The sequence below is a fragment of the Arvicola amphibius genome, chromosome 18, assembly GCF_903992535.2.
Source record: "Arvicola amphibius chromosome 18, mArvAmp1.2, whole genome shotgun sequence".
Taxonomy (NCBI): domain Eukaryota; kingdom Metazoa; phylum Chordata; class Mammalia; order Rodentia; family Cricetidae; genus Arvicola; species Arvicola amphibius.
In genome coordinates, this window is record NC_052064.1 from 28,087,304 (window position 1) to 28,113,753 (window position 26,450).

Sequence of the window (26,450 nt, forward strand, 5' to 3'; positions counted from 1 at the left end):
CACTGGAGGAGGAGAAACTGCATTATTGATGACATTGTGGAGCGATATTTAAAGACATGGAAAGAGGTTCATAATTAATGGTGCGATGCCCCAAAAGCAGCTTGCAAACAGGCTATGCAGCGCAAGTTTTGTCCTCATGCATGCACGCGTGTGGGGATCTATCTGAAAGATGATGGGAGCAGACTCTCCACACCGCTGAGAGGACTTCTCTTGCTGTTGAACTGTTGACTGACACTTAGGTGTGTGTTGTGTACTCTTAAATTTAAATATGTTCCTTGGCACGTCTGCAAAAAGTTTTCTTTTTATAATAAGAATAACGAATAGGATTTTACAGGGGAAAGATGGTTCTTATTGAGACGGGGTGGGGAGAAGAAGGAGGGGGAGGGAGAGATAGAGAGGGGGAGAGAGAGACAGAAAAAGAGGGAGAGAGGGGAAAGAGAGAGGGAGAGAGAGGGAAAGAAAGAGGGGGAGAGAGAGGGGAAGGGGAGGGGGAAGGGGGAGGGAGAAAGAGACAGAAAAAGAGGGAGAGAGAAGGAAAGGGAGAGGGAGAGAGAGGGAGATAGAGAGGGAGAGCTGAGAGGGGAGAAGAGGGGAGAGAGAGGAGAAGAAAGAGGGGGGAGAGAGGAAGAAAGAAGGAGGGGGAAGAGAGAGGGAGGGAGAGGAGGGAGAGAGAGGGAGAGGAGGGAGATAGAGGGAGATAGAGAGAGGAGAGAGAAAGAGAGAGGGAGAGAGAGAAAGAGAGGGAGATAGAGGTAGATAGAGAAGGAGAGAGAAAGAGAGGGAGAGAGAGAAAGAGGGAGAGAAAGACAGGGAGGGAGGGAGAGAGAGAGGGAGAGGAGGGAGAGGAGGGAGAGAGAGGGAGGAGGAGAGAGAGAGAGAGAGAGAGAGAGAGAGAGAGAGAGAGAGAGAGAGAGAAAGAGCGCATTGTGTTTTTCCAGGTCTGTTCCATTGGGCGTGCCAGTATGTGTGCCTAGCCTATGATGCCAGAACCGTGAGAGGCAAAGGCACAAGGTCACAAATTCAAGGTCAGCCTGAGCTCACAGATCACAAAATACCAGCCCTAGTCTAGTGTGTAAAGCGGTTTCCCTGAGAGACCCCTATTTTGAGTGAGCCCTTACATTTAATTTCCTAACTTTTGGGTTGACATTTTATTTTCAAATAGTCTCCCGATATAACTAATTTCCCAAATTAACACTTTTTCCTTTGTCAAATGCCACCCTTCTACCAACTCTTCTTCTTCAACTCCACTGACAGAAACCTCAGATGAACTTGGGAGCTCTCATCCAGATAGGGGAGAGCAGGGCCCTGTACCCTGCAGGCTGGCATGGGAACAGTACTTTTTTTTTTTTTTTTTTTTTTTTTTTTTTTTTTGCACTGTTAAGAGGAAATGCCATAAAGTGGGTTTACTCTTTACTCATAAAACCCATCAGAGCTCCGGGGGGCAGGGAGGCTTCCACAGAGATGCAAATGCAAAGCCAGCCCAGCCACCGACCACAAAGCAGAGGAAGTGCAGTAATGTGTTCAGGCTGCCGGTCTCCAGGGAGACACCATCAAGCAAGTTTCAAGTCTCTATGATTATTTATCCGCTAAATCGCCGATTACTTTATTACTGTAGAGGAGCAGGGAAAGTCATGGATACCACTTGTTCTGACTTCAGGGGTTACCATACATACTTTAATACATTTCTTGGGGCACGTCGTGATCAGGGTTACCACAAATGAGACTAGGAAATCAAAGAGGAAGGGCCAACCCTTGCTTGCTTAGAAGGCTGAAAGACTGAATTGCCTGTCTGGGAAGACCAAGAGGCTCTCTGTCATCACTCCGACTTGCGAGGACAGCTGGCTGTCACCCTTCACACCCTTCCAGCTCTGCAGGTTATAGACTGTCACGCGAAGATTGCCAAACTTGTAACAGGGGACTTAAGAATACATTTAGTGTTAGTAAGGAGGACCCTCCACCTAGTATATCTAGTATATACACACAGTATTACAACTGAAGCCCTAGACACAGACAGAGCCTCTTGGAGGGAAAAGAACACGCTGGAGCTGACCGACTTGAGGCAGACCAGCTCCCCAGCTCTGTGACTCACATTTACCAGGAAACGGCAGGAAAATGACTTGAGCGCATGCACACATTCTGGTCTTAAGAATACTAGACTCAGTAATATAAAATAACGTCTTTAGGTTGGAACTGATGTGACAGATCTTTTTAAACTCCAGTTCACGCTTCAAATCTCATAAAGGGCAACGGCCAGATGTCAATAAGAAATCACTTCTGGCAAAGCTATACTGTCACACGTTGAGGTTGTTTGTATTATGATTTTGTCAGAACTCAGTGTGTGTGTGTGTGTGTGTGTGTAAAAGAAAGAGAGGGGAGGGAGGGAGGGAGGGAAGGGAGTGGGAGGGAATTTTATCTGAGTAATACAGTAGCTACAGAGGTTAAGGATTAAAGGCTTAAAAAGAAACAAGAAAGCATGCATTCCCTAAGGACCTTCCAATACATTTTCTCACTCAAGTGTTAGAAATAATCTCTGAGCCAGGCATTGTTATTTCTACTCTACGGAGATGGCTAATCGCACCTTTCTTTGCACCACGTTACAATCAGGGTTGAACCGGGTGCTGCCCAGGAAGAGAGGAAGAATGACCATAGCTGTTACCCAAGTGTGCATTTCAATTCTCTGAGGAACAACTCCATCTACAATGAGTCAGCGTGAGAACTTTCTGGAACTACCAGGGGGAAGTAGACATGCCAGGGCAGACAACCCCCAAGACTCCACAGCAACCGTCTGTGTGTTACCTCTCAGTTGAACCAACACGCCACCCCCTCCTGATGTCTACAGATAAGACAACTGGGCCCTGAAACGCAGACAGCGGTGGCTCCGAGGACTCCAGAGTTTGCTGGTGACAAAGCAGAACTGGACTCGGGAGCTCTAACTTCCCACCTTCTGCATGGCTAATTGTGTCACTCACTGCCTAATTGCGGATGGCGGTGGCAGACAAGGCAGCAACAGCCATAGTGGTGGCCAGCAGAAAACTCAGGGCCAATGAACAGCGTGTCTTACGCAAAAGACTTCAGCGAGCCCTCGGTACGAGGCAGATGAGGAAGAGGAAGAGGGTTGTAAGGAACTATCTTTCCCTGCTCAACAGGTTCCAGCTATTATAACAGACATTATTTCCTCAACCTTAGAGGCTTTGCAGAGAAAGATTCAATAGCCATGTGGCACACTGTTGATCTGAAGCTTCCTGAGTTTCCTAGGCTAATCCTTAAGTTTCTCAGAAAGTGGAAAACCTTATCAAGATAGAAGAAATCTGTTTTTAAGAGACAAATATGCATTAAGGGGAGGTGGGGAGCCTCACTACCCAAGCATGAGTAAAATGTAATAAAACAAGCAAGTTCTTTAAGTGATGAAAGTCACAGTCATTCAATTTAGGGTATCAAATTGACAAGAAACTATTTAAGTCTGGGCTGCAGAATGACCATGTATGGTTTGTGATACACATAGGTACACGAGGCACTTAGGCAAGCCACCCTGAGTTGCCGCCATTTAACTTCCTAAATGCCTTTCTGCCCAAGCACTACCTGCCAGTTCTGTGTACTGATTGCTGGCTGCACTAAAGCAATGCTTTTCCACCCCAACGAGGTGTATGGCAGTGTGGAGAGCCAGCTAGCTGCAGGGCATTCGAAAGGAACGACAGCACAGAGACCACATACCAGAGAGGAAGAGCGTACCCACGGGACTGACTCCTCTCCATCCATAGCGGTGATTCTAGGGAAGTCCTTCTCAACCGTTTATAACACCCTTCACTCTAGAGCTTTGGACCCGTTAGTTTATACCAATGTGACAGAAGCTAGAGTCGTTTTAGATGTCGCTTGAGGGAATGCCCTGACCACACTGCCTGTGGGCAAGACTCTGAAACATTTTTTTTTTAATCGATGATTGAAGTGGAAGGGTGCGACTCACTGTGGGTAGTGCCACACCAGGGTTGGTGATTCTGGGTGCTATAAGAAAGCAGGATGAACAAGCCATGGGAAGCAAGCCCGTAAGCGGCTCCCCTCTATGGCCTTTGCATCAGGTTCTGCCTTGAGTTCCTGCCCCGGATCCCCTTGGGTCATGGCCTATAAGTAGTAAGGCGAAATAAATCCTTTCCTCCGAAATTTGCTTTTGGTCATGATGCTTTTGTTGATGTTTGTTTTTTTATTCATTTTTAAGTATTTTTTGAGATTATAACATAATCACATTCTGCCCCCTTTCCCGTTTTCCCCTTCAAATCCGCCATGCCCCCTTCCTTGCTCTCTTTCAAAGTTATGGACTCTTTGCCTGTAATTGTGTGTGTGTGTGTGTGTATGTGTGTTATTCCTAAAAACATGAATACAACCTACACCGTCTATATGATGCTATTTGTAGGCATGTGATCAAGGCTGACCATTTGGTACTGGACAATCAACTGGCGAGCTCTTCCCTGGGGAAGACAGTTTCTGCCACTTTCAGCGTTCCTTGGCTGCCTATCATTCTCTGTCTATGGTTGTGGCCTCCTGTACTTTTCCTCTGTCCATGAGAGCAAATCTGTTGGTATTATCAGTGTTGAAAGCCAGAAACACTGTATTCTGAGTCCTGCAAGACCGTGATGGCCAGCTAAAACAGACCTAGCAAAAGCGTCCGCCATAGTTGAAGGAGAAAGAAAAACTTTCCATGATAAAAATAGCCTTAAAAAATTGTATACTCAATGAACCAAATGTAAAGAAAAGCTAGCTAGTGGTCCTGGTGTTTCATCACAGCAATAGAAACCCCAACTCAGACAGACGGTGCCTAACTAAAGCTAGTAAATATTCTGCCTTTGCTGGGTTTTATACTGTGATACACAGATGCGTGTATCTTACACATGACTGAACAGGGTATCTTGTCTGTCCCCACTAAAGAATTTCATCTTTCAAGCTTCCAAGTTTTTCAGTCTTCATATGAAACAGCAATTGATCCATACACACGTATATTCATTCATTCATATAAATAAGAATATATTTAAATATTTAAATATATATATATATATAAAAATATACTATAAAATATAGATTAAGCTGAAGTTTCCTTGCATTGTGTTGGGAGGAAAAGAAGGTTATTTTCTACCTTACCTGGGAAGCGCGGTGATTTTTCCCCATTTCTCTACACAGAACCTTCTTGGGCCATTACTCCCTCGGAGAGAAGCGAATCCTTCATAGGGTATGCTAGAGGTACCTGTAACGAACTGTCAGTCACAGAAACAGAGGAGAAAGGCGAAGTCAGAAACCTTGATAAGGATGGGAGCTCCATTATGGCTGCAAGCAGGGAATTTCAGAAGTCAAAGTTTCCTCAACATGGGAGAACTAAAACAGAGTCTCACAATCACTCAGCCACACAGAGAAAGGGCAGTCAATTATACCTGAGAATGAGATGCAAGGCATTTATAGGAGATAAAGCATTCTGTGCAGTTGACCAAGCCAGGGACATGTCCCATGACAGATGCACACCATGGCTCTACCAATTAACCTAAACCCACTTAGCATCAGCTTGTCATTAATTCAGCAAGACTTTCAGGAATTCTGTGGGCTGCAAATCTGAGTTCCAGTCCTTTAATCCAGAGGTACTAACAAGCCAACATGTAAGGCTCTGCCTTAGTGTCCAGAGGCTTCCTTGTGTCTAGTACTTTAGTGGTTCCTTACCAGCATTGCCCCAGATGGGAGCTTTTCTAGATGCCATAGAACACAGTGACGTGTTCCCTGAAATGCCCTCGTTCTGTAGATTACAGAAAGTCAAGTGAGGGGAAAGGTCTGTATCGACAAACGGGGTTCTTCCTTATAGTAGTGAACATCAACTCTTTTTCTAAGAAGCATGCTGACTGCAGGAGGCCACTGGCTGTTACCACAAGGCCCCGACTATCCTGAGGGCATATGTCAATCCTGGGTTCCCCAGACCAGAATTGGCACTTCCACATGACCCTCAAGAAGGGCTTTGACCTGGCTGCTGACGCAGTCCGTGGACACGCAGTCAGAAGGGTACAGGAATATCATTCCCAGAGAAACAAGGTTTGTATCTATGAGGAATACACACTTCCAACAATATGCAATTGTGTTAAAAACTGATGAATCAATGGCCTCTTACCTGTAACAACCTTAGTCGCTGCTCATTGTTGAATCGTTCTACGGCAGCCCAGAACCACCGAATTACGATGTGATTGTCGTGGTACCCTAGAATCCACCACGAAAGCGCTTATTACTTTGACTCTCCCATCTTAAACTACCAAGAAGCATGACAAAGGCCCACAATGCCCTACACACAAGTTAAATGTTGTTTGTAATGCAAGATTAGGGAGCAACTTTATCGGTGCGATCATATGGGAATTAAGAGTTGAACAAGACAGCATGCATGAACCCAACAGGCTTCTATTTTCACTTAGCAGTGAGAGGAATGACAAGTAAGTGATTCCAGCTCCATCATTTCTGAAAAATACAGTTGCTATGACAAGAAATGCTTGACTCTTTTAGTTATTTCTATGACGCCAAGCACTAGACTAAGCTCGGGAGTCTAATGACCAAGAAAACAGACCCTCGCGATGATGAAAGACAAACACATCGATCACACAATTTTTACGAAGAATAGAAACTTTTTTTGCAGCTGCCTATTTCAATTCCAAGTGCATCCCTAAAAGCTATATATCCTATTCATAGTTCATAATAAAACCAAATTATTGAGACCGGGCATGTAGCTCAACGACAAAGCACTTGCCTAGGAAGGGCAGGGCTTTGGGTTCAATCCCAAGTAAACACCAAAAGAATTAAAATAGAAATTAAACCAAATGATTTTTGCACTATTTATTAATACACGGGAAAGAGAGCTTTCATTTCTTCAACGAATTATCTCAGTTTCACGTTTGGTTCATATTTTAGAAGAATTTAATGAAATGTCACAATTATTTTATATTTTTTGTAGGAAATGTCAATATTCTCTCACATAAAATGCCAACACTATCTCAGAGATCTGGGTGAAAGCAGTGCTTATGGGTTTTCTAACTTCTCAGCAAAGGACAGTCCAGCTCAAAGGGAAGGCTGACAGGAATTCACAAGCCATCAGTGACTCAAATCAAGTGGCAGTCGCATTTTTACTTTATTTAATTCTGGGCTGCACGTGAGTAGAAACGAAGGTGAGTAGAAATTAACCTTCATCTGAATGCATCCTCAAGGCCCCATAGCTGTAAAGTGTTCCTGGAAATCTCACTTTACTGGTTGCCATTTTATTAAGGGTGCCTGTTTTCCCTTGGAGGAGAAAGAGTCTCAGTGGAAGGTAAACAGCATTCGATCGGGCACGGCGGCCGGGTGCAGTCTTTGGAAAGACTTTGCTAGTGAGACTGATCAGTGCCTGCGTGCATTAGCCGTCTGGGGCACTGACGCTTCCTGTCCCTTCCAGCTAACCCTTCACTGCTTGTGCTAAGCCTATCTTGAAAGAAGAATGACGTTGTCCACAAACAGCTGCTGCAGAAACAGATGCTAAGCGACAGGCTAACTCCTTTTTTGTGCAGTGCCGACTAGCTAGCTGCCCTGGGCAAACATGGCAGCTCAGCATCTTGTTCTCCATCTGGTCTCTTCTAAGGTCTCATTTTGGAAGAGTTACCACTGAAGTAGGTCCTCAATTTAATCACACACAGCAAGTAAAAACCTTAGACTGTGTAAATACAAAAGTGACTAATTTGATGGCTGTATCCTACTAGAATCTCTTGGGAACGTGAAACAAGGAAATCGTATTTACCACAAAATTTAAATGGGATATCAGAGAAATTATGTTTTAATTAGAAAAAAAAATTCAGCCAACAAAGACATCTATAATAACCAACATCACAGAGGGATGCTACATGGGTCCAGCCAGGGAAAACTGGCCGCACAGTTTGACTTCAGAAAGAGCGCTGGTGGAACCCTGAATTTAACACGACCTTTCCGAGAAACCCCAACACTACCGCACATCCCAGAAAGGCATATTTTCTTCTTTTGAAATTATTTGACAGAACTCTGGGCTGCCCTTAGGTTTCTGCTTTTTAATAAGGGACCAACCCGATCACACTGGTCCAAATGACTAGCCAGAGCTGTACGCTGACCTACAGAGAGCCACTTCTGAAGAGCCCCCCACTTAAAATGATCTTACAGCAGTTCCCTTCCAGTCAGACTGGAGCCCCAGCTGAGAGGGGTCTTGCAGCTGGGCATGCGAATTTGGAGACCCCCTATCTTGTTCCTGCTAGGGTTTTACTGTGAGCTCTCAGTGACAGAGAGTTCAAGGAACTCTGTTCTTCCTCACCTGTGCGGGTTAGGAAGCCCAGAGGGTGTGGCACCTGGAGGTTTAGAATGTAGATCAGTCAGGTAGGGTTGGACCAGCTGGCTAGAACCTCCCCATGCCTCACTAACGACGTCATCCGATAATTAATTGGAGTTCTAATGATCATTTCCTCACCGGCAATTAGGAGTTATGACATCCTCAGAGGGGTGTAAACAGTCCTTCCCCATTTTGACTAATGGAGTCACTAGGTACAGAAGGGACCCACCTCGCCCAAGGTCTCCAGGAAAACAGTGGCAGACCAACCATTAAAGCAAACGCCTTTGTTCTGCGCTCAGACCCACAATGGACTAGGCACCCCCTGTAACTTAAATCTAGACATTTATGAATCAAACCTCACCGCCTCTGTATTCAGTGTTGTTTCTCCAGTCATTGAGGTCTATTTCAGCGGTGCCAGCGATGACCAGCTCCAACTCTCGCGCATCAAAGACAGATACTAGCCTGGCATCCACCACCTGTGGAACAGAAAGGGCACAGGCATGGCTTAGGAGCCCTAGGGACACGTCAGCCATCAGGAAGCCTCATCAGAAATGCAAGGACACAGGGAACTTCAAGAGGACAATGGTTAGTTATACTCGGCACTAGTATGCCAAACTGGTCCTACTGTGCAGATCGGTAGAAAGTCGGTAGGATTAGCCTCGAGAATTCTGTTTGTTGGTTGATCGTCATATCTCACTGACCTTGCGAGGTCTCTCTTGGCCTCAGAAGCTAAGCAAGGCAGTGTTCAGTGAGTTCTAGAATAGGAGGACTTTGTTGCGCAACTAACCACTGAGTCATCTAGTTGTTTGTCGTTTTCCTTTTGAAAAAGATTCAGTGATCTTACAGAAAAAGTTACATGGAATACGTATGATAAATTCTGGCCTGTGCACGCAATCACTGCACATATCAGGTGGGAGATTTGAATGTGCATATCTACGCATGAGTTAAGAATCATAACTTCCATGTTATCAGTAGTCATTAAGCCATTAAAATGGTACACCTAAAACCAGGGCGCCGCTCACTTCCGCGATCTCTTCTAACATGCGTGGTAAACTTATAACTTCACATGTGTACTTTGGAGGCACACGGGAACATATGTGACTTTCTGAATTAAAAGAACAGGAGCAAACATAGCAAGAGAGAAGAGAAAAAATATTCTCTGTGCGGAGCCTGGTAGAAGGGACGGGCAGTCGAGCTGTGGGACCACAGAGTCAGCCGCTGCTGCCTCACCTCGTAGAAACCGCGGACGAGGCTCTCGGTCTGCTGCACCACACCCCTCTCGATCCTCCACTTCACCATCCTCTCGATGTACTCCTTCTTGTTCTTCTCTGTGACCGGGATGTTGGCTCCTCCTGGTTTTAACTCTCGTTCAGTAATCTGCCATTATGAAGAAAAAGACCTGATCAGAAAGCAGCACGCTTGATGCTAACTGCTACCAACGAGCTGAGGCCAGGCATCCCAGCCCTTCTCTGCCTCAGGTGCATCCCATGGCAGGGAGAAGCATCTAGGGCCGTGCTTCTCAACCTTCCTGATGCTCCGACCCTTTTACATAACTTCTCCATGTTGTGGGGACCCCCTAAGCATAAAATGATTTCATCGTTATTTCATAACTGTAATTTGGCTACTGTTATGAATTATAATGCAAGTATCTGCTATGCAGATGGTCTTGGGGGCCCCTGTGGAAGGGTCATTCAGCTCCCAAAAGGCTACAACCCACAGGTTGAGAACCGCTGATCTAAGGTTTGGAATCAACTATACCTACTGAGCCAGTGTAAAAGATAGACCTAAGGAAAACAGAAACATACCTGAGTAAATCTTAAATTGAGAGCTCACTTTTCAAAACACATGGATTACAGGGAACCCAGGTGAATCCCAATGCCCAGCAAGAACAAATACATATCTCCTGACCCAATGCCTGGGGAGAACGAATACATAGCTCCTGATAGGAATCTTTTAGTCTTCCCTGCCATCAAATTTAAAATAAAACCAATATGCTCTCTGTTTTCAAGCACTCTTCAAAAATATTGTTTCAAAGCAACCAATTATAGTTTTTAAATCTAAATGGACCTTAATTTTATATTAAAATTAAGTAATTTCATATCCAACTCAGGGATTGCGGGGACTATTCAAATGTATTCTGTGTGAGATATAGTATCACATCTCTAGATATCTATAGATAGTCTCATATCCCATATCCATTTGAGTTGGAAGTAAAAAGATTATTTATAATATATAAATCCTTCTCATAATCTATGAGAACACCTTAAACTGTAGTTGGCATTAGAATAATCTCTGTCCTCAAGGTTACTACAGTTTAGTCCTGGGTTCAATAGCCCAATGAGCCACAGAGACTGGCATTTGATCTTGGCCATAGAACTAGCTTTCCACGAGCCAGCGACCGCCCGTTAGCCTGTAACAGACCTGTCCAAACACTTCTTCGTTCACAGTGAACGTGAGGTCGAGAATGTCATGGATGTCATTGTCTTTCATCCACTGGAGGCTCTGGTGGAACTCCTCATCGAGGTACTCCAGGTCGCTCAGGTCACACAGGCTAGGGTGACAAACAGAAGCAGGCACGCAGGCCTCGTTAGCGGCGAACTCCAGGATCGCGAGGCGGGTAATCTGGGAATGGCGGTGACAAGAACTAAACCCATTCAAGTAGGGGGTGGTACCTGGAATAGCCGAGGGCGTGGCAGTCACACTACCGAAGTGAGACAGAACCCTGACATACGTTTTTTAAATCCTGGGTACATAAAACCCCATAGGAATCACTTACCTATCTCTTCTCCCAAAAACAGAACCAGGAGGCACAAAGAATGGCAGCCATATACATGGTCATCGGCAGCCAGTGCCAGATCTGGAACCGGGACAGGCTGAAAACGTGCGCCAGTATCCTCTTCTGCTATGCTATCCTATCTAAACTTACTGTCTCCCCAACTTGAAATCTCTTATTGATTTCTCTACTGTACCTTAACTTTGCTTTTCACATGCCTTTTTAAAAAGACTAGATACTGTAACTGACGTCCATGCATTTCCCTTTCTCTCAGGGTTCTTATTCCACCACTGTCAAAACAGTAAGCCAGAGGAAAAATCCACAAAGTTTCCTGTCCTTCACTCCCCCGGGGCTTTTTCTCTTTGTGGCGACAGGAGTCACTTGAGCTAGATTACTAATTATTTGCCCTGGTGTTAGGGGTAGCAATTGATTTGCTATAGTTGTGTTGAAATTTCCTGCCCTTCAGCTAGCTCAACTTCAAGGGCTATCTTGTTTGGTTTATTTTAGATATTTATTAGGTATCGAATGTGCGCCACACATATTAATAACTGCTTGGTGAACCGGTTGTTCTTAGGAGGAAGTGATCTTGTTGGGGAGACAGACACACTGACAATAAAGGAAGATAACCTAAAATAAGGACAGCAAATAAATTCACGTCACAAGCCAACTCTTAAAGGTGCTCTTAGACCTCAACCATGTTGCCTGTTTCGATCAACAATTTTCAGTGAAATGAACTGAGAAAATTTCTGAGGTTACATGATTTCAGTGGGAAAAAGTACCACATGTCCTTCGAAAGTAACCCCTGGGTCGGGAACAGAGACAGTGGAGGATGCCGTGAAGGGCACTAGTGTCAGTTAACAGGGCGCAGCATCACCAAGGAGATAGCCTCTGGATATGCCTGTGGGGAATTTTCTAGAATAATGTAATTGTAGTGGAAGATGCCATCCAAATGTGGGTAGAACCAACCATTCTATGGGCTGGGGCTCCATAGGAGGAGGAGGAGGAAGAGGGAGAAGGAGGAGGAGAAGGGGGAGGAGGAAGAGAAGGAGGAGGAGGAGGGGGAGGAGGAGGGAGGAAGAGGAGGATGAGGGGGAGGAAGAGGAGAAGGAGGAGGAGGAGAAGGAGGAGGAGGAGGAGGAGGAGGAGGAGGAGGAGGAGGAGGAGGAGAAGAAGAAGAAGAAGAAGAAGAAGAAGAAGAAGAAGAAGAAGAAGAAGAAGAAGAAGAAGAAGAACAACAACAACAACAACAACAACAACAACAACAACAACAACAACAACAACCTGAGTTGAGCACTCTCTCTGCTTCCTGACTGAGGATGAAATGTGACCAGCTGCCCTGCCAGAATGCCTGGCACTCCTCAAACTCTAAGGCAAAACAAACCTTCTCTTAAGCTGCTCTGGTCAAGCATTTTGTCCCAGCACCACCAAGAACACAACTTGAAAACCTACAGTGTGTATCTGCTCTGTTTGCTTAGGATCCTCTTCCGATGTCTAACCAGAATAATCAAGAACGTGTGGACCATTAACGTCCGGTGGACACATAGAAGAAGTTTCACTTCAACGCCCACAAAGAGTTCCGCTTTAACTATGCAGATTTGGAGTCCCCCTGAAGCACCCAAGAAGCAGGACTTCTTGTTCAGAGGACTGTTCTCAGGAGCCTGTAACTCAAGAGAGCAAGACTCGGGGCTAGATTCAGTGGTCCATAGGAGAAGAAGCAAGAGGAGGAATTTCCTTCTGTCGGTTCTAGAGAGAGGAAAGCTGGGCGTGGGATGGAAGCTTCTGAAACCCCAAGGTGAAGGGCAAGTCCCAAGAAAGGCCCACAGAGTTGTAGGAACACTGTCGCAAGCATCAGGGTAGGAAAGACCCAGGGATAACCTCGAGGGTGGCGGAGAGAACTTTTAGTTTCTGATTGTCTCTGCTTTCTTAGAGTTGAACATTAGTGTCAGAAGCAGCAAAAATGATCTAAGAAGATAGGGATAAGAAACAGTCATCAATAGCAGCCAAGAGAGAAGCCGGAACAGCACGTGTGGACGGTATGGCTTAGGAGCAAACATAAACAGTGGGTACGGCTTTCAGGAAACCTACGAAAGGAGACAAGGACATGCAGAGGTGACAAGAGGGGCCTGGGAAAAGCAGGGACGCAGATCCTTGTTGCCCACAAGCAAAGTCTTCCTAGTGAGCACACCGAAGCCTCATGAGAAACATTCTGTTGGTTTTCATTTGAGGTCAAGACTTCTTCACTTCACAAGAGGTTCATGGGCTTGACGGAAGGATGTGTCCGACAGCTCCCAGCCATGGTTCTGTGCTTCAGTACTTTGCAAGTGGCGTCTATACAAGCCTACCTTCCTCTCCCTAACCCTTGCCTTCTGCTTGGTCTCGTCAGTGACTACATACAGAATATGTGGGCACTTTACTCTACATTGTACAATGACTGCTATCTTTCACTGGGATCTAAACAAAGAAAAAGTCCATTTGCCCTGCACACTGCTATTGTGATAGAGGAAGGTCTCAACAAAAAGTATGGCACTGTCTACGCCTAGCAGAGAAACCAAAAGGAAAACTGAAATTAAACAAAAGAAAATGAACTTGTGACCAAGCGCAAGCTTTTGGAAGCGCACACGGCAAACAACAATGTGCACTTCACAAAGGGCACAGGCTGTGAGTCACCGGGGACTAATCCACACCATTCTATTAATAATCGGCATGGAGGCCGCAAGAATCTCAGTGCTGTGTTTGATGTACGGGTGTTTTAAAGAAACATGTGTTGCCACAGAGTAGAATCAAATATTCAGGAGGGAACAAAACTAAGACGTGGTGGGTCATCAGAAACAAAGGGTCAGAAGCTAAAAGCTACGTTTGAAATCATATTTGTTTTTTTTTAACTCTAAACCACTATGCATTCAGCCACCGATTTGGGATAGCGCGCAGATAAACAGAGTCCTTGACGAAACCTCTTCATTGAAGCATGTTTGAGCTTTACAGGCCGACTATGCAGGCACAGACATACACTTACATTCTGAGAAGAGCCTTATAGAAGGGTCGCGTGAAGAAGGCGTCCAACAGATACTGGTGGATTAGCGCAAGGCCGAGAATCCTCCCACTGAACCGGAACCTGGGAAGGAGACACACGAGGCAGCTGAACAGGACCCAGCGTCTCAGCTGTGTTTACTTCCTAGAATGAATCTCAACTCTGTTTGTCCAAGATTACCTGCTTGCCAGCTCTATGAGAGAGGTTCTGGGCACTGTAGAGTGTGTCTTCATTGGCCAGGGTTTACTTGGGGGGCGGGAAATCTGTTCCTCTAGTATTTAGGGACACCTTACCCTTACTCCAAGTTACCCTGCATTTGACAGTATGAATTCCCCTTAGCTTTTCAGTGACATTTCCCCAAACCATCCCAAGAGATAACTGATAAAGATTAAGAGAAAATGTCATCTTCATTTTATGCGCATAGATGTTAGTTCATTTCTCTAATGCAAACTAGGAGCCATTCCCTTTTGAGGAAAAGCCCTTATTTAGGTTGAGGCTGCTCTCTATCAAGCCTCACTCCTGACGGTAAATACCATCACCCACGAAGCATTCATACAGACATTTGGGGGGAGGGGCTTTCCTCATGAGACATTCCGTTCTCCAAAATGTCAAAATTGAGTGCTCTTCTGAATCAACTTGGAAACTTTATTATACAGATCTGTTACGACTGGGTTTTCTGCCTGAGGCACAGGATTGGCTCCTCCATCACAAGTGTCTCGGTTCCCAGCTCCTCCAAGCCTGATGCCTACCAGAGTACCACGTGTCTGTCATTTCAGTAGAGAAGGCTTTCTGAGGTCAGCGGCCAACAGCTTTTGCCTCTCTTTATTTCCACTTATGTGAGCACAGCTGTAACAGCCAGAGTTAGGAGGCCTCCAAATTTGTAACTAAACAAGAAATGAATTTGAGGAGCAAGCCCTCAGAGTTAATGCCTTTCACCCGTCAATAACCTCGTGACTCAGAGAGTCTTTTCCACTGTGTCCTTGCTTTGTTACTATCAGCAAAAAAACGACCAGGAACAAGTTAATAGGGGTTATGTAAATATTTAAAGTCTACAAATGCAGGGATTTGAAAAAGATGTAAGACCATTTGGAAAGAGTGTAATTTGGGATTTTTCAGAATAAGTACCTCCAGATGGGAATCTTGAAATTGTTTGCCTTGGTTTAGTGTGATAAATTAAGAAAAATGAAGCAATCTCTGCTTCCAGACTCGAAGCAGCTGGAATACGCTGGTGTGTGAGCGGGTGCTGCACGGATATCCTATTCCTGCTCTTGATCTGCAGCTCCCCCGGGCCACCCTCCATGCACGTGTGCTCGCTCGTGTGCACACACAAACACACACTCACACACTTTCTCTCACACACGCATACTCTCACACACACTCACACATACTCTCTCTCACACACACATGCTCACATTCACACACACTCTTTCTCTCACACACACACACACACACACACTCTCTCTCACACACACACTTATACATATATACTCTCTCTCACATCACATACTTTCTCACACACATACTCATATTCTCTCTCTCTCTCTCTCTCTCTCTCTCTCTCTCTCTCTCTCTCTCTCTCACACACACACACACACACACACACACACACACACACACGCCCCAGCACATCTATTTTCCCTCCCCCAAGGCCAGATTTGCCCAGACTGTTAGATAAGTTGCTTGGCCTCTACCAAAGGAACCTGGGAAGTGGTTCTCAACCTGTGGGTCATGACCCCTTTGGGGTTGCATATCAGATATTTATATTATGATTCATAACAGTAGCAAAATTACAGTCATGAAGCATCAAAGACATAATTTCACAGTTGGGGTCACCACAACATGAGGAACTGTGTTTAGGGGTCGCAGCATGAGGGAGGCCGAGAACCACCGGACTTGGAGCCTTGCTAAGAAATGAATCACCTGTAACATTTTTCCAATGCTATAAATTCTATTCAACTCAAAGTTGATCTTATGCAATATACTCAATTACTGGCTGGGGGTGGGAACTGCCTATGTAATTTAGTTTGAGAACAAAAATAAACACCAAATGAGATATATACTGATAATGTGATTTTTATCTAGGAGGGAGAAATGTCTAAAGAAATGTGGCTTCTTTTGGAGGGGGGAGGCGGGGCTAGCATCCCAGAAAATTAACTGAGGATAACTGTCACAGAAACAAAACCCTTACCATTCATGGTGATTGTCTACAAAAGCAGACATAGGACTTATTTGTACGGTGTATGTGTCATTGGCTGAATATTCAAATAAGCCATAATAGGGGTTAAAGAGTTCTCTGGATACCAAGAAGAAAAATTCTCTGGAAGGTCCGCTATAATCCAACCTGTAAAAAAAAAAAATTCACATAAGAATAATCAGTCTCTATTCTTTCTAGGTATTGGGCTTATTTTCTTCTGTGTTTAGCTTTCTAGAGAATACTCATTACAGTGATTGTCTACATATCAGGTCTCTCCAAACAAAAATGAAAAAATTCTGATCTCAGTATTCTTGACTCAAAATAACTAATCATGTATACAGCACATACCCAAAACCTTAGCTACCCATTTGACAAGGCATACAATATGCAATGCACTCATTGCTTACACAAACACACACATATAAATGTTTTAAATGTCTAAAGCAAGGCCACAGGGAAGGGAGTGTCATGGGAATGTTTCATTCATACAGACAGAAGCAGTCATACCACTGAAAGCAAATGAAGGCCTCAGGTATTTCTGGAAATCTTCTAAATGGAGGAGGGGGGGAAGAAGTCATTTTAAGGATGTTGGAGGAAAAAAAAAACACGGAATAAGAGGATATAAGCAGAAACAGACAAGGAAAGGAAGGTGCGAGGAGTTTTCTAACGAGTACTTGGGACTTGGACGGGACTTGGACAGCCTGGACCCCTAGTGCCCGGACTACACTGGGAACTCCACTCAGCTTGCAACAGCTTCAGGGCCAGAGGGACGTGGTGGGAGGAGTGGCCAACGATGCCCGCGCGGGAAGGGTGCAGCAAAGAGAATCAGGAAATAGAAAGCAACTTGATATGCTAAGTTTCAAATGAGAAATATAAAATATATCAGCCTTTTGATCAAAAAAAATTACACGCAGATTTAGCAATGGAAGCGAGGTAGGGAGCTGGCAACCCCAAAGACTTTTGTTTGCTTTCTCCTACCCACCACCTCTATTTCTTTCCAGATCTTTGTTATTTGGTTATTATTGAGCTCTCTCTCTCTCTCTCTCTCTCTCTCTCTCTCTCTCTCTGTGTGTGTGTGTGTGTGTAGAGGCCAGGCAACAAATCTTCAGGTGACACCCACCTTTTTGAGACAGGCTCTCTCACTGGCCTGTAGCTCACCAGACAGGCTAAATGGTCAGTGAATCTCAAAGACCCCTGGAGTGTCTCTGCCTCCATGGAGTGTCTCTGTCTCTCCAGGAGTGTCTCTGTCTCTCCTGAGTGTCTCTGCCTCCCCAGGAGTGCCTTTGCACTCCCAGTAGCCCTAGACTTGTGTGAGCTAACAGGCCGGGACCAATTTAAAAATTGTGAGTTCCGGGTGTTGAACACAAATCCCCATGTTACTGACTGAATTATCTTTCCATCCCCTTTAGCCCTATCTCACTATGTAGCCCTGGCTGGGTTGGAATGCACTGTGTAGATCTCAAACTCCAAACTCCCAGAGATCCATCTCCTTCTGCCTCTGGATGCTGGGAAGAAAGGCATGCACCATCTCACCTGGCCTCCACTATTTTTTTTAAATGAAAGTGGAATCATCTGACCCTTTTCCAGTGATGGAATTTTATAACCTAGAAAATAATCCTATTATAGGCAGAAGATTTAGAAAAATAAAAATGTAACCAAAATGAAAATGACCTCTTCCTGCAGGGATAGTATAACTGGATTTGCACAGTGTGGACTTCAACTACCCACATATGAACGTCCCATTTTTGTCTTCTCTGACTGTAGATGCCATTATTCACTTCATGTCTATTTTCAATACACCAACTCTGACTTTTTTTTCACTCCACACTGTCTTATATAATATTTATATTTCCATGTGCTGGTTCAACTTTTTCCTAATATACATGAGAGGAAGCATAAGCACCAGTTAAAACTGCCCAGAACCACATGGGTGAAGACTTCAAGCTCCTAGATTCATACCCACAGGGAACCTGCGGGCAACCTATTGGGTTGAAAAGGGTAGGTACCGGCCACTCTGCGGGCCAGTCAGGCTTCGTACAGCCGCCTTTGTCATTGTAACTGCTGATAATGAAGTCAACTTGTGGCTCCAGACTAGGTGAGGAAGGCCATCTTCAGTCCTCAATGAGGTTACTCACAGGTACCCAGAAACTCAGATTGCTCCCATCATGCGGCCTTTTCAAGACTTCCCCGTACTCTAGGAAGGCCAGCAGCAGCAGCTACTTTCTTCCGTTTGGATGTTCTTTGCCCATAACCTCCCAACAAAGACTGAAATGCCCGTTCCAGCCTAAGCGTTAATCTAGGTCTTGAAGGAGCTACTCCTGGCAGGACGCCACATTTGGATGCCTTGATCTCTATAGTACCTGTGTCTTCTCCCCTGCGCGGATCACCTCCTTCAACCTTCTCTCACAGCACAGGTGGGATTTCCTGGTCTCCTGGAACCGACCCCAAGCCTGAGGTGTGGCGAAGGAGCTAAGGAAGCCTGGACATTTTCCTTCACTCAAGCAGGTTGACGTTACCCCACCTGGGGAAGTCACTTCTTTGCCTCAGCTGAAGAACTGTGCCTCCCTCAGACTGGCCTGGAGGCGTGTCTATGTGGTATTCTCTTAGCTGCTCATTGATGTGGGACAGCCAAGCCCACTGAAGGCCGCAAGGCCACCTCCGGGCAGGTGGTCCAGGCAGTGTATGAGAGTTGAACATGAGACCTGAAGCGAGCCAGTTAAGCAGCGTTCCTCTACTGTTTCCGTTTCAGCCCCTGCCTTGTGTTCCTGCCCTGGTTTCCTTGCATGACGGACTGTAATTTATAGACTGAAGTCAATCATTTCCTCCCCAAGTGGCTCTTCATCATGGTGTTTATCACAGAAACAGACATAGAGCTAGGACATCCATTGTCAAAGACATCAAGGACGTCATTTTGTTAAATTTCCTCATTTTTTTTTTTTTTTTAATAGAGAAGACAGAGGCCAGAGAAACCCAGTGAGCTGGATCGGAGGAGCACTGTGAAGACGTGCCGGCTGTTAAACCCTGAACAGGTGTCCTTACGTCAACTTTAAGGTTATTCTACATGCCCTTCCCTTTAAGTTCATTTTACCTGTCTATCAAGATTCAGACAATATTGCTTCTAGAGCAGGGCTTGGCTAACTATGTCCTAAGGGCAGGACTGCCGAAGTCCAGGTTTGGTAAACGTAGCTATACTGAAATGCCCTGACCGCGTTGACGTGCGTGTAGCCTGTAGCTGTGCCCTGATAAGAAGCTGGGGTGTACGTGCCTCAGAGAATGCACAGCGGGCAAAGTCTGAAGACGTTTACTATCTGTCCCTTTATAGGCAAGTTTCGCCAACTGCTGCTGTTACAAAAACAGGGAGGAGGGAGACGCATTCTTAAAACATCTAGCTTACTATAACTCTTTAGGGAGACTCTCCAAGGAGACATAAACACCGACTGGCTGTGGTCACTTCTCTGCTGGGCTTTTCACCTTGTAGAGGCCTGCAGGACACCAGGGTCACAGAGAGCTGAAATAACTGACCAACGGTAGAGCGAGCCTGCTTTCTTTGAGATGACTGGTATAAGCAAACTTGACTCTACTGTGGATTTTCCATTAAAAATTACAGGGTGGGCCTAAGATTTAACTCTGAATATTTCAATAATACTGCACTTACCAGAGTACATTCTAATGACCCCTGTGTGTCTGCTTCCCCTGTACATAAGTTTAGACTTTGACCTCACTGGGAGCAGGTGAGCTGTCTTACTCTTTGTGCTGGATAGTTTTACGTCAATCCGACACAAGCTAAAGTCATCTGAGAGGAGGGAAGCTCAATTAAGAAAATGCCTCGGAAAGATCGGGCTGTAGGCAAGCCTGTAGGGCATTTTCCTAATTAGTGATGGAGAGGGGAGGGCACAGCCCATTGTGGGTGTGAGTGGTGTCAGCCCTGGGCTGGTGGTTCTAGGCTCTACAAGAAATCAGGCTGAGCAAGCGCTGGGGAGCAAGCCAGTAAACAGCACCCCTTTATAACCTCTGCATCAGCTCCTGACTCCAGCTTTCTGTCCTGTTTGAATTCCTGTCTTGATTTCTGTAGTGATGAACTGTGATGTGGAAGCATAAACCAAATAAACCCTTTCCTCTCCAGCTTGTTTTTTCATTTTGTTTTGGTTATGGTGTGTCTTCACAGAAATGGTAACCCTAACGAAGACACTCATGTTTGCAGAATGATATTCCGTAGGAGCTCAACGCACATTGCTGAATTGTGACTGCAGCTCCCTGATGCTCTCCAAAGAAAATCAGCATCCCTTATATCGTTGCTTGGCATTTGGCAGAGTGAATAACTGCGAGCCAGTTTGCCACGGGGCCGTGGGACATGAGTTCAATACCAGGAGCGAACTGAGCCAATCCCTAAAGAGACGACTCAATCTGAAACTACCGCCACACAAGTGAGCTGGCTTAGGAAGGTTGCGGTGTAACATCTTCTAACATGGTAAAGTTTGTTAAGACAACAATGACCTTACTGATTGGTTCCTCTTGTGGCTGAAGACAAACACATCTTCTCTGAGGCATTAAGTTGAAAAGCAAAACTCACCTCACAAGGGAAGAAAACTGACAGCTCCTTAATAGGAAATGCATGTTAACTGGGACACTTTACTTTTTATCTTCCTTTTTTTTTTTCCTTAACCCTTGAGCCATGAATAGAGTCACTCCAAAGGCAAGAGAAGACTACTACTTTAATTTGGTCGTAACTCCGAACGCAGAACCGCGTATTTAGGGGTGAGTCCGCTGCGGGCTGCGATTTCTCTCACCATCTAGCAAACTCAATGAAACATGTCCCAGCAGGGCGTGTGGGCATGCAGCTCCTCTAACTCCTCTTCCATATAAATAGTTAACGTGACTCATACCACGGGGATCGTTTGCCACATTCCTGTTTTGCCAGTTAGGTTGGTTCCACAGCTAAAGGCTTGGCAAGGAAGTACAGAAACTCCGGACAACGGGCGTGTTAGCCACACAACAGCTGCATTTGAGGGCATTTCTGAGTAAGCAGAGATGTCGGTAGGGTAACCACAGTGTCCTGGGCCCTGCCTGCTGAGGAAGCATTTCTCCCAGCATCATGCTGCTGGCCTGGCACACCACATGCGTTATTAGCAGCATTTGACAGGTGTTAAAATAGTTAATTTTATCCTCCCGTTCTTTCTATTTCAACTAAAAAATAATCCAAGCCAAAACACTCCGATGGGAACAAACTGAAAAGTGAAAGAATCCGGTAGCCTCGGGACTCGGGAGGTCACACTCTCTTTTCTCAGAAGTTTGTCCAGGCGCACGTGGCCTGGGTACCTTCTGATTCAGCCACAGAGACTGAGAACAGTGAAGCCATCAGCCCTTGAGCCACTAAACAAGGACTGGAGCAGAGGACTGAAGTCTCATAGGAGAAGGCTGCACTTGGTGGTACCTAGCCGGGCTGCGGCTGCAGAGCATCCTTCTTTGGCAGGTTAGGATGATTCGAATGATGTGGATACCTCTTTGAAGAGAGCAAGCAGCAACCCGCGAGTTCAACCTACATCTGGGCAGCTCAGACCCCAGTTTGGTTATATGTGAGGGCTACCGGTTAATTTATAAACCGTAAGGGGCCAGAAAACCATCTTGAGTCATTCCCATCTCGTGGTTATTTTTATGTCTCTATCCCAGGGGAATACAGAAGGATACTACACACAGGTCCCCAAAGGAAAACCATTTGCAAATGCTCCCTCCTAGTCTACGTGTGGCTGGCAAGACTGGTGACTGATGTCATCCTGACAGCACGTGGTACATAATGAACTCATTCTTTCTTCAATAAAGGTGCCCTTTACAGAGTTGTCGCGGAGCAGACAAGAGGTGGCCCAATCACAGAGCTCTCTAGGACATTACTTCTTTAGCTGGGAGTACTAGGACTTAGGTCACGGCCTGAATGCCTTATTAGGTTCTACCTGAACTCTGATACCACGTGAGCTTTGGTTGCTAGGACTTTAAATTAGCAAAAACAATACACCAAAGAACTGTTTTCCTCCGTCCCATAAGCAACTCCCAGGCAGACCAGAGCTCCTCAGAAATAGGCAACAAACCATTTCTCCTCACCTTTGAGCAGGGTGACTGGTTTTGGTAATTCTGCCACAGAGGTCCTCCCCTGCCCTAACTTTGAGACAACAGAGCCACACAAAGCTCGGTAGAGATTCAACACCTCGAACACAACTCCCAGCTCTGGCCGGACTAAACCGCTAACATCGAGACAGCGCTTAGGACCTATCTACGTTTTGTAAAAAGCCGAGGCTTAGCACAAAGAATCGCTTCAGGGAAAAAAAAAAACTTATTTTTACTCAAATGCATCTACGTTTATAGGCCCGAGGAGGATGTCTGTGTTTTTGAAACTGAAGACAGGCATTTCCAATTGTCTGGGATTAATTCTATGTCAAAGAGCATCTGTATTATCCTAGAGACTCATCACATACTATATATTGTGTTTCAGCTCTATGTGAACATATGAGACATAGCTATCGCTTCTTGGAAGCTGCTAATCCATGCCTTTGTGGAAGACAGGTACAAGCAGTTTTTATTAATTTACTAAAAGTAAATCCACTATCCTTTATGCTTTGGAAAGGCCAGACTGACTGTTGTCAGATTAGAAATATCACTGAGACAGTACCCACAAAAACTGCAAAGTATTGCTCCCTCACGGCTAGCATAAAGTTGACACAGAATAATACTCTTTGAATGCCAATATTAGTCTTAATTTAGACTTATCAAAAATTAACTCTGATGACAGAGGCCTATGCTGAGAATAATCCCAGGGAAGTCAGCCTCTTACAGTCAGGCAACCGGAAAACTCAGAAAGGGAACATTGGCTAAACCTCGCCAAATCCTGACCAAATGGTTTCACTGGCTTAACCTATTATTTTAGGTTTTTTTGTTTGAATTATAAGAAAAGATAGGGCAAGGAGCTCTTGCATAGCCTTTATGAATATCTCTACTCATTATAGAATGTTCCTCATCAATACATCTGATGGGAACTCTAGATAAGGCCTCTAGCTTCACCACTGACTAGCCAGACAGCTAGTCCGCATGCTCCCATCATCCTCTCTGCTGACAGACACTGCCCCAGAGGCAACGGCTGCCTAAGTTGTTTTTCAGGAACTTGGAGCCATGTTTGTGTGTCTCAAGCTAGCTGAAGTTACCACCGGTTCACCTGGACCTCAGCAGTGTGCCTTATTTGATAATTTTGGATTACACGGATGGTAAGCTTTTCCTCAGCCTGCGGCCTGTGAAGAGGGTGGTTGCGCAGGGAACAGACCCTGTTTTCACTTAACGTTTCTCCACACTTCAGGCCACCCTGTCTCTCAGCTTACTAGGACCTCGAAACCTGGGCCGGCAGATCTGTGACTCGGGGCTCCATTTCCTTGGAAATAAACTCTTTCACAAAGCCCGGTTCAGGGACTGTCATAAACCGTCATATTCACGAGCCAATATGGATGTATAACTATGAACACGATGCATACTTTATCAAGATTCCACTTACTTCCCCCTGCTATCTCTGCAGTGCCATCTAGGAAGTAGCATTACATTTAATCAAGTCTCTTCCCGACTCTAGCGATCTTTCAAGCTCTTCTGCTTGTTCAATGTCCTCCATGGTTTCCGAGAACACTGGTGAGAGGTTCTCACCATGTCCCTCAGCTGGGAATTGTCCCGTGTTTTTCCTGTAGACAGACTGTGATTATGGGTTTGGGTAAAGTGCTGTTCTCATGTGATGAACACGCTGTCAACATGACTTACGTCTGAGACAATGCTTGCCAGGCTTCAACAAAACCAACTCGCTTCTCTGCCCCCTTACCCCTCCTGTATTATTTGGGAAACAGTCACTATCCAAGTCACACTTGTGAAATCCTCGTGAGTTATTCGGAGAGATTCTCCTTTCTCCCATCTATTTCCTCTTGTGAACAGATATCCAATCACCTGGAATGAGAGTTCACTATTCCTTTATTTATTCATTTTGTGGCTGAAATTATTCCTACTTTGGTCACTGGGGACTCTGTTGGCTCCTGGGCCCTGTGGTTTTTGAGCTGTTGACAAACTTCCCTACTTTATGGAAGGCACTGGGAGGCACTTCAGGCTCCATCTTGTACACACTTCTTGTCCCGGGCCTGGAATCAACACTTGGAACTGAAGAGAAACTAGAAACCAATGTCTGAACAACAGACATGCTTTTAAATGCCAAAAAGTAGGCTTAAATTCAAAGGACTTTAAAAATAATTAAATAATTTGACAGCACTGAATCTGGAGAAACAGAAAAGTTCCATTTCCAAAATTCAATGGGACAATGTGAACATTTTTATAACCCAGATAGAAATATGTTTTAATGACATAGTCATTCTTTGATAAGTCTTTTTTTAACTTTCATGTAGTTTTGAGGTTTCTGTGTTTTTCATAACTGCTTTCATTTTTCAAAGCCAGCCAATGTATTCTCAGTACCCTAACTGAAATACAGGACCTGTATCTTACATCCTATCTAAAGCATACTTTCATGATAGAGCCTGAGTCCAGAAACTCAGAGTCAATACCACGCAGAGAGGGAGCAGATTAAGGGATTGTTGTTGATGACTGAGACCACCCCCAAAGCATCCTCTCTCTGTTTTCCCTCTGGTGTCATAGGAAGTAGACAAGAGACAGAGGCAGGAAGTCCGTGATCACCAGTGGTCATCAAACAGAAAGGAATCTAGCTCTGCTTGGAACTGATATCATCGGTTCAGAACATGGTAGGGACCACTCAGGATGATCACACCTGACAAACATCTGTTCTACCCAAACGCATTCTCTAGGGCTTCTGAAGTGTATGCCTGAGATCTCTACAAACTGTGGCCCAAGCCAGAAGTGTGATGGACATCTGTGGGTGGACCCGGTTCCCAGCTCTCTGGAGGTGGAGGCCACTTCTGCTTGAACATTCAAGGCCAATCTGAGCAACATAGCAAGATCATGTGTCAAAAAAAAAGGCTGTGGTTTAATAATAAAAGAAGGCAGCTGGAGTTCGGGGAGAAGAAAATATTCTCATCCAAACCAGACTCATCCTGTGAGGAAATACTTGGCATCTCTTGCATACCAGGGAGGAGGATAACAACACTTGCCTCATCTTCAACCGCGCACCTGCGTCTTTAGACAGACTAACACCGGTTCCAAGTGCACTCACAACATTAGTCACGGAAAACTGAAGTCTCAGGTAGGCTGAAGCCCGAACTTCACGCGTTCAGTCACTATCTGGGAACGCTAAAATACATTCCAAGTGGGGGAAAAACCGGAACAAGGGCAGACTGAAGATAAGGAGTGTTTCTTAAATCCCAGTCTGGTCCAAGGGTATCAGAAGAAAGACTTGAGGCTTGGGCTTGGGCCTTCGTTTTGCTGTTCTCTAGTTCCATGGACAGGTTCAGTCATGATGCGCTTTGAACCACCATTTACCACATACCGGGCTGGGGGAGGAGGGAAGTTGTTGGCTTTCACTACTATGGTTCCTTAACCTTCTTCACTACTGGGTAAGGCTCAGTGGGGTGTTCTTAAAGTGATCTGCACTACAGAACTTGGTAGCACAGGCCTGGAAGCCCGATTACAAGGTAGTGGAGAGAGAAAAAGTACACTGGTCGAGATCTCACTGGGCTATGGACTAAGCTCAAGGCCAGCTTGAGCGTTTTGTTAAGAGCCTCTCTCAAAATAAAATCTAGAAAAGGGCTGGGCTATACCTCAGAGAATGCTGGTGTAGCTTATCTGCAAGGCTCCAAGCTCCTCAGCTCTGCTCAACAAACAAATACCCAAGCCAACAGTGTCAAACAGAACACACCAGAGTTTGGATGACTGTGTAGCATTTTTAAAACTATTCATCTATTTTATTTTACCTCCTGGTGGCAGGCTCCCCACCCCCATCCTCCCTTCCCAATTCCCATCCCCAACCCCACCTTCCATTCCCCTCCTCTTCCGTCTATATCCAGGAAAGGGCAGGTCTCCGGTGAGTATCAATAAAATACGGCATATCAAGTTGCAGTGAGACTGGGCACCTCCCCGTGTATTAAGGCTGGGCATGGCCTTTTTAGATTGTGTCTAGTAGCTACAAGCTACAAAGCAAGCACTGAGTCCT

At 45.2% G+C, this 26,450-nt stretch overlaps 1 protein-coding gene across 2 annotated transcripts in view; it reads right to left on the bottom strand.

Moving 5' to 3' along the window:
• Window positions 1–26,450, bottom strand: part of Hecw2 (HECT, C2 and WW domain containing E3 ubiquitin protein ligase 2) — a 176,112-nt gene that overhangs the window by 13,023 nt on the left and 136,639 nt on the right. For both annotated transcript variants that reach the window (XM_038315559.1, XM_038315560.1), the window contains exons 21-27: window positions 16,319–16,471; window positions 14,116–14,214; window positions 10,751–10,880; window positions 9,560–9,706; window positions 8,691–8,805; window positions 6,134–6,219; window positions 5,128–5,240 (exon numbers count right to left, since the gene is read on the bottom strand). In XM_038315559.1, coding sequence (XP_038171487.1) covers window positions 5,128–5,240; window positions 6,134–6,219; window positions 8,691–8,805; window positions 9,560–9,706; window positions 10,751–10,880; window positions 14,116–14,214; window positions 16,319–16,471 — 843 coding nt within the window. The remainder of the gene's footprint in view (window positions 1–5,127; window positions 5,241–6,133; window positions 6,220–8,690; window positions 8,806–9,559; window positions 9,707–10,750; window positions 10,881–14,115; window positions 14,215–16,318; window positions 16,472–26,450) is intronic.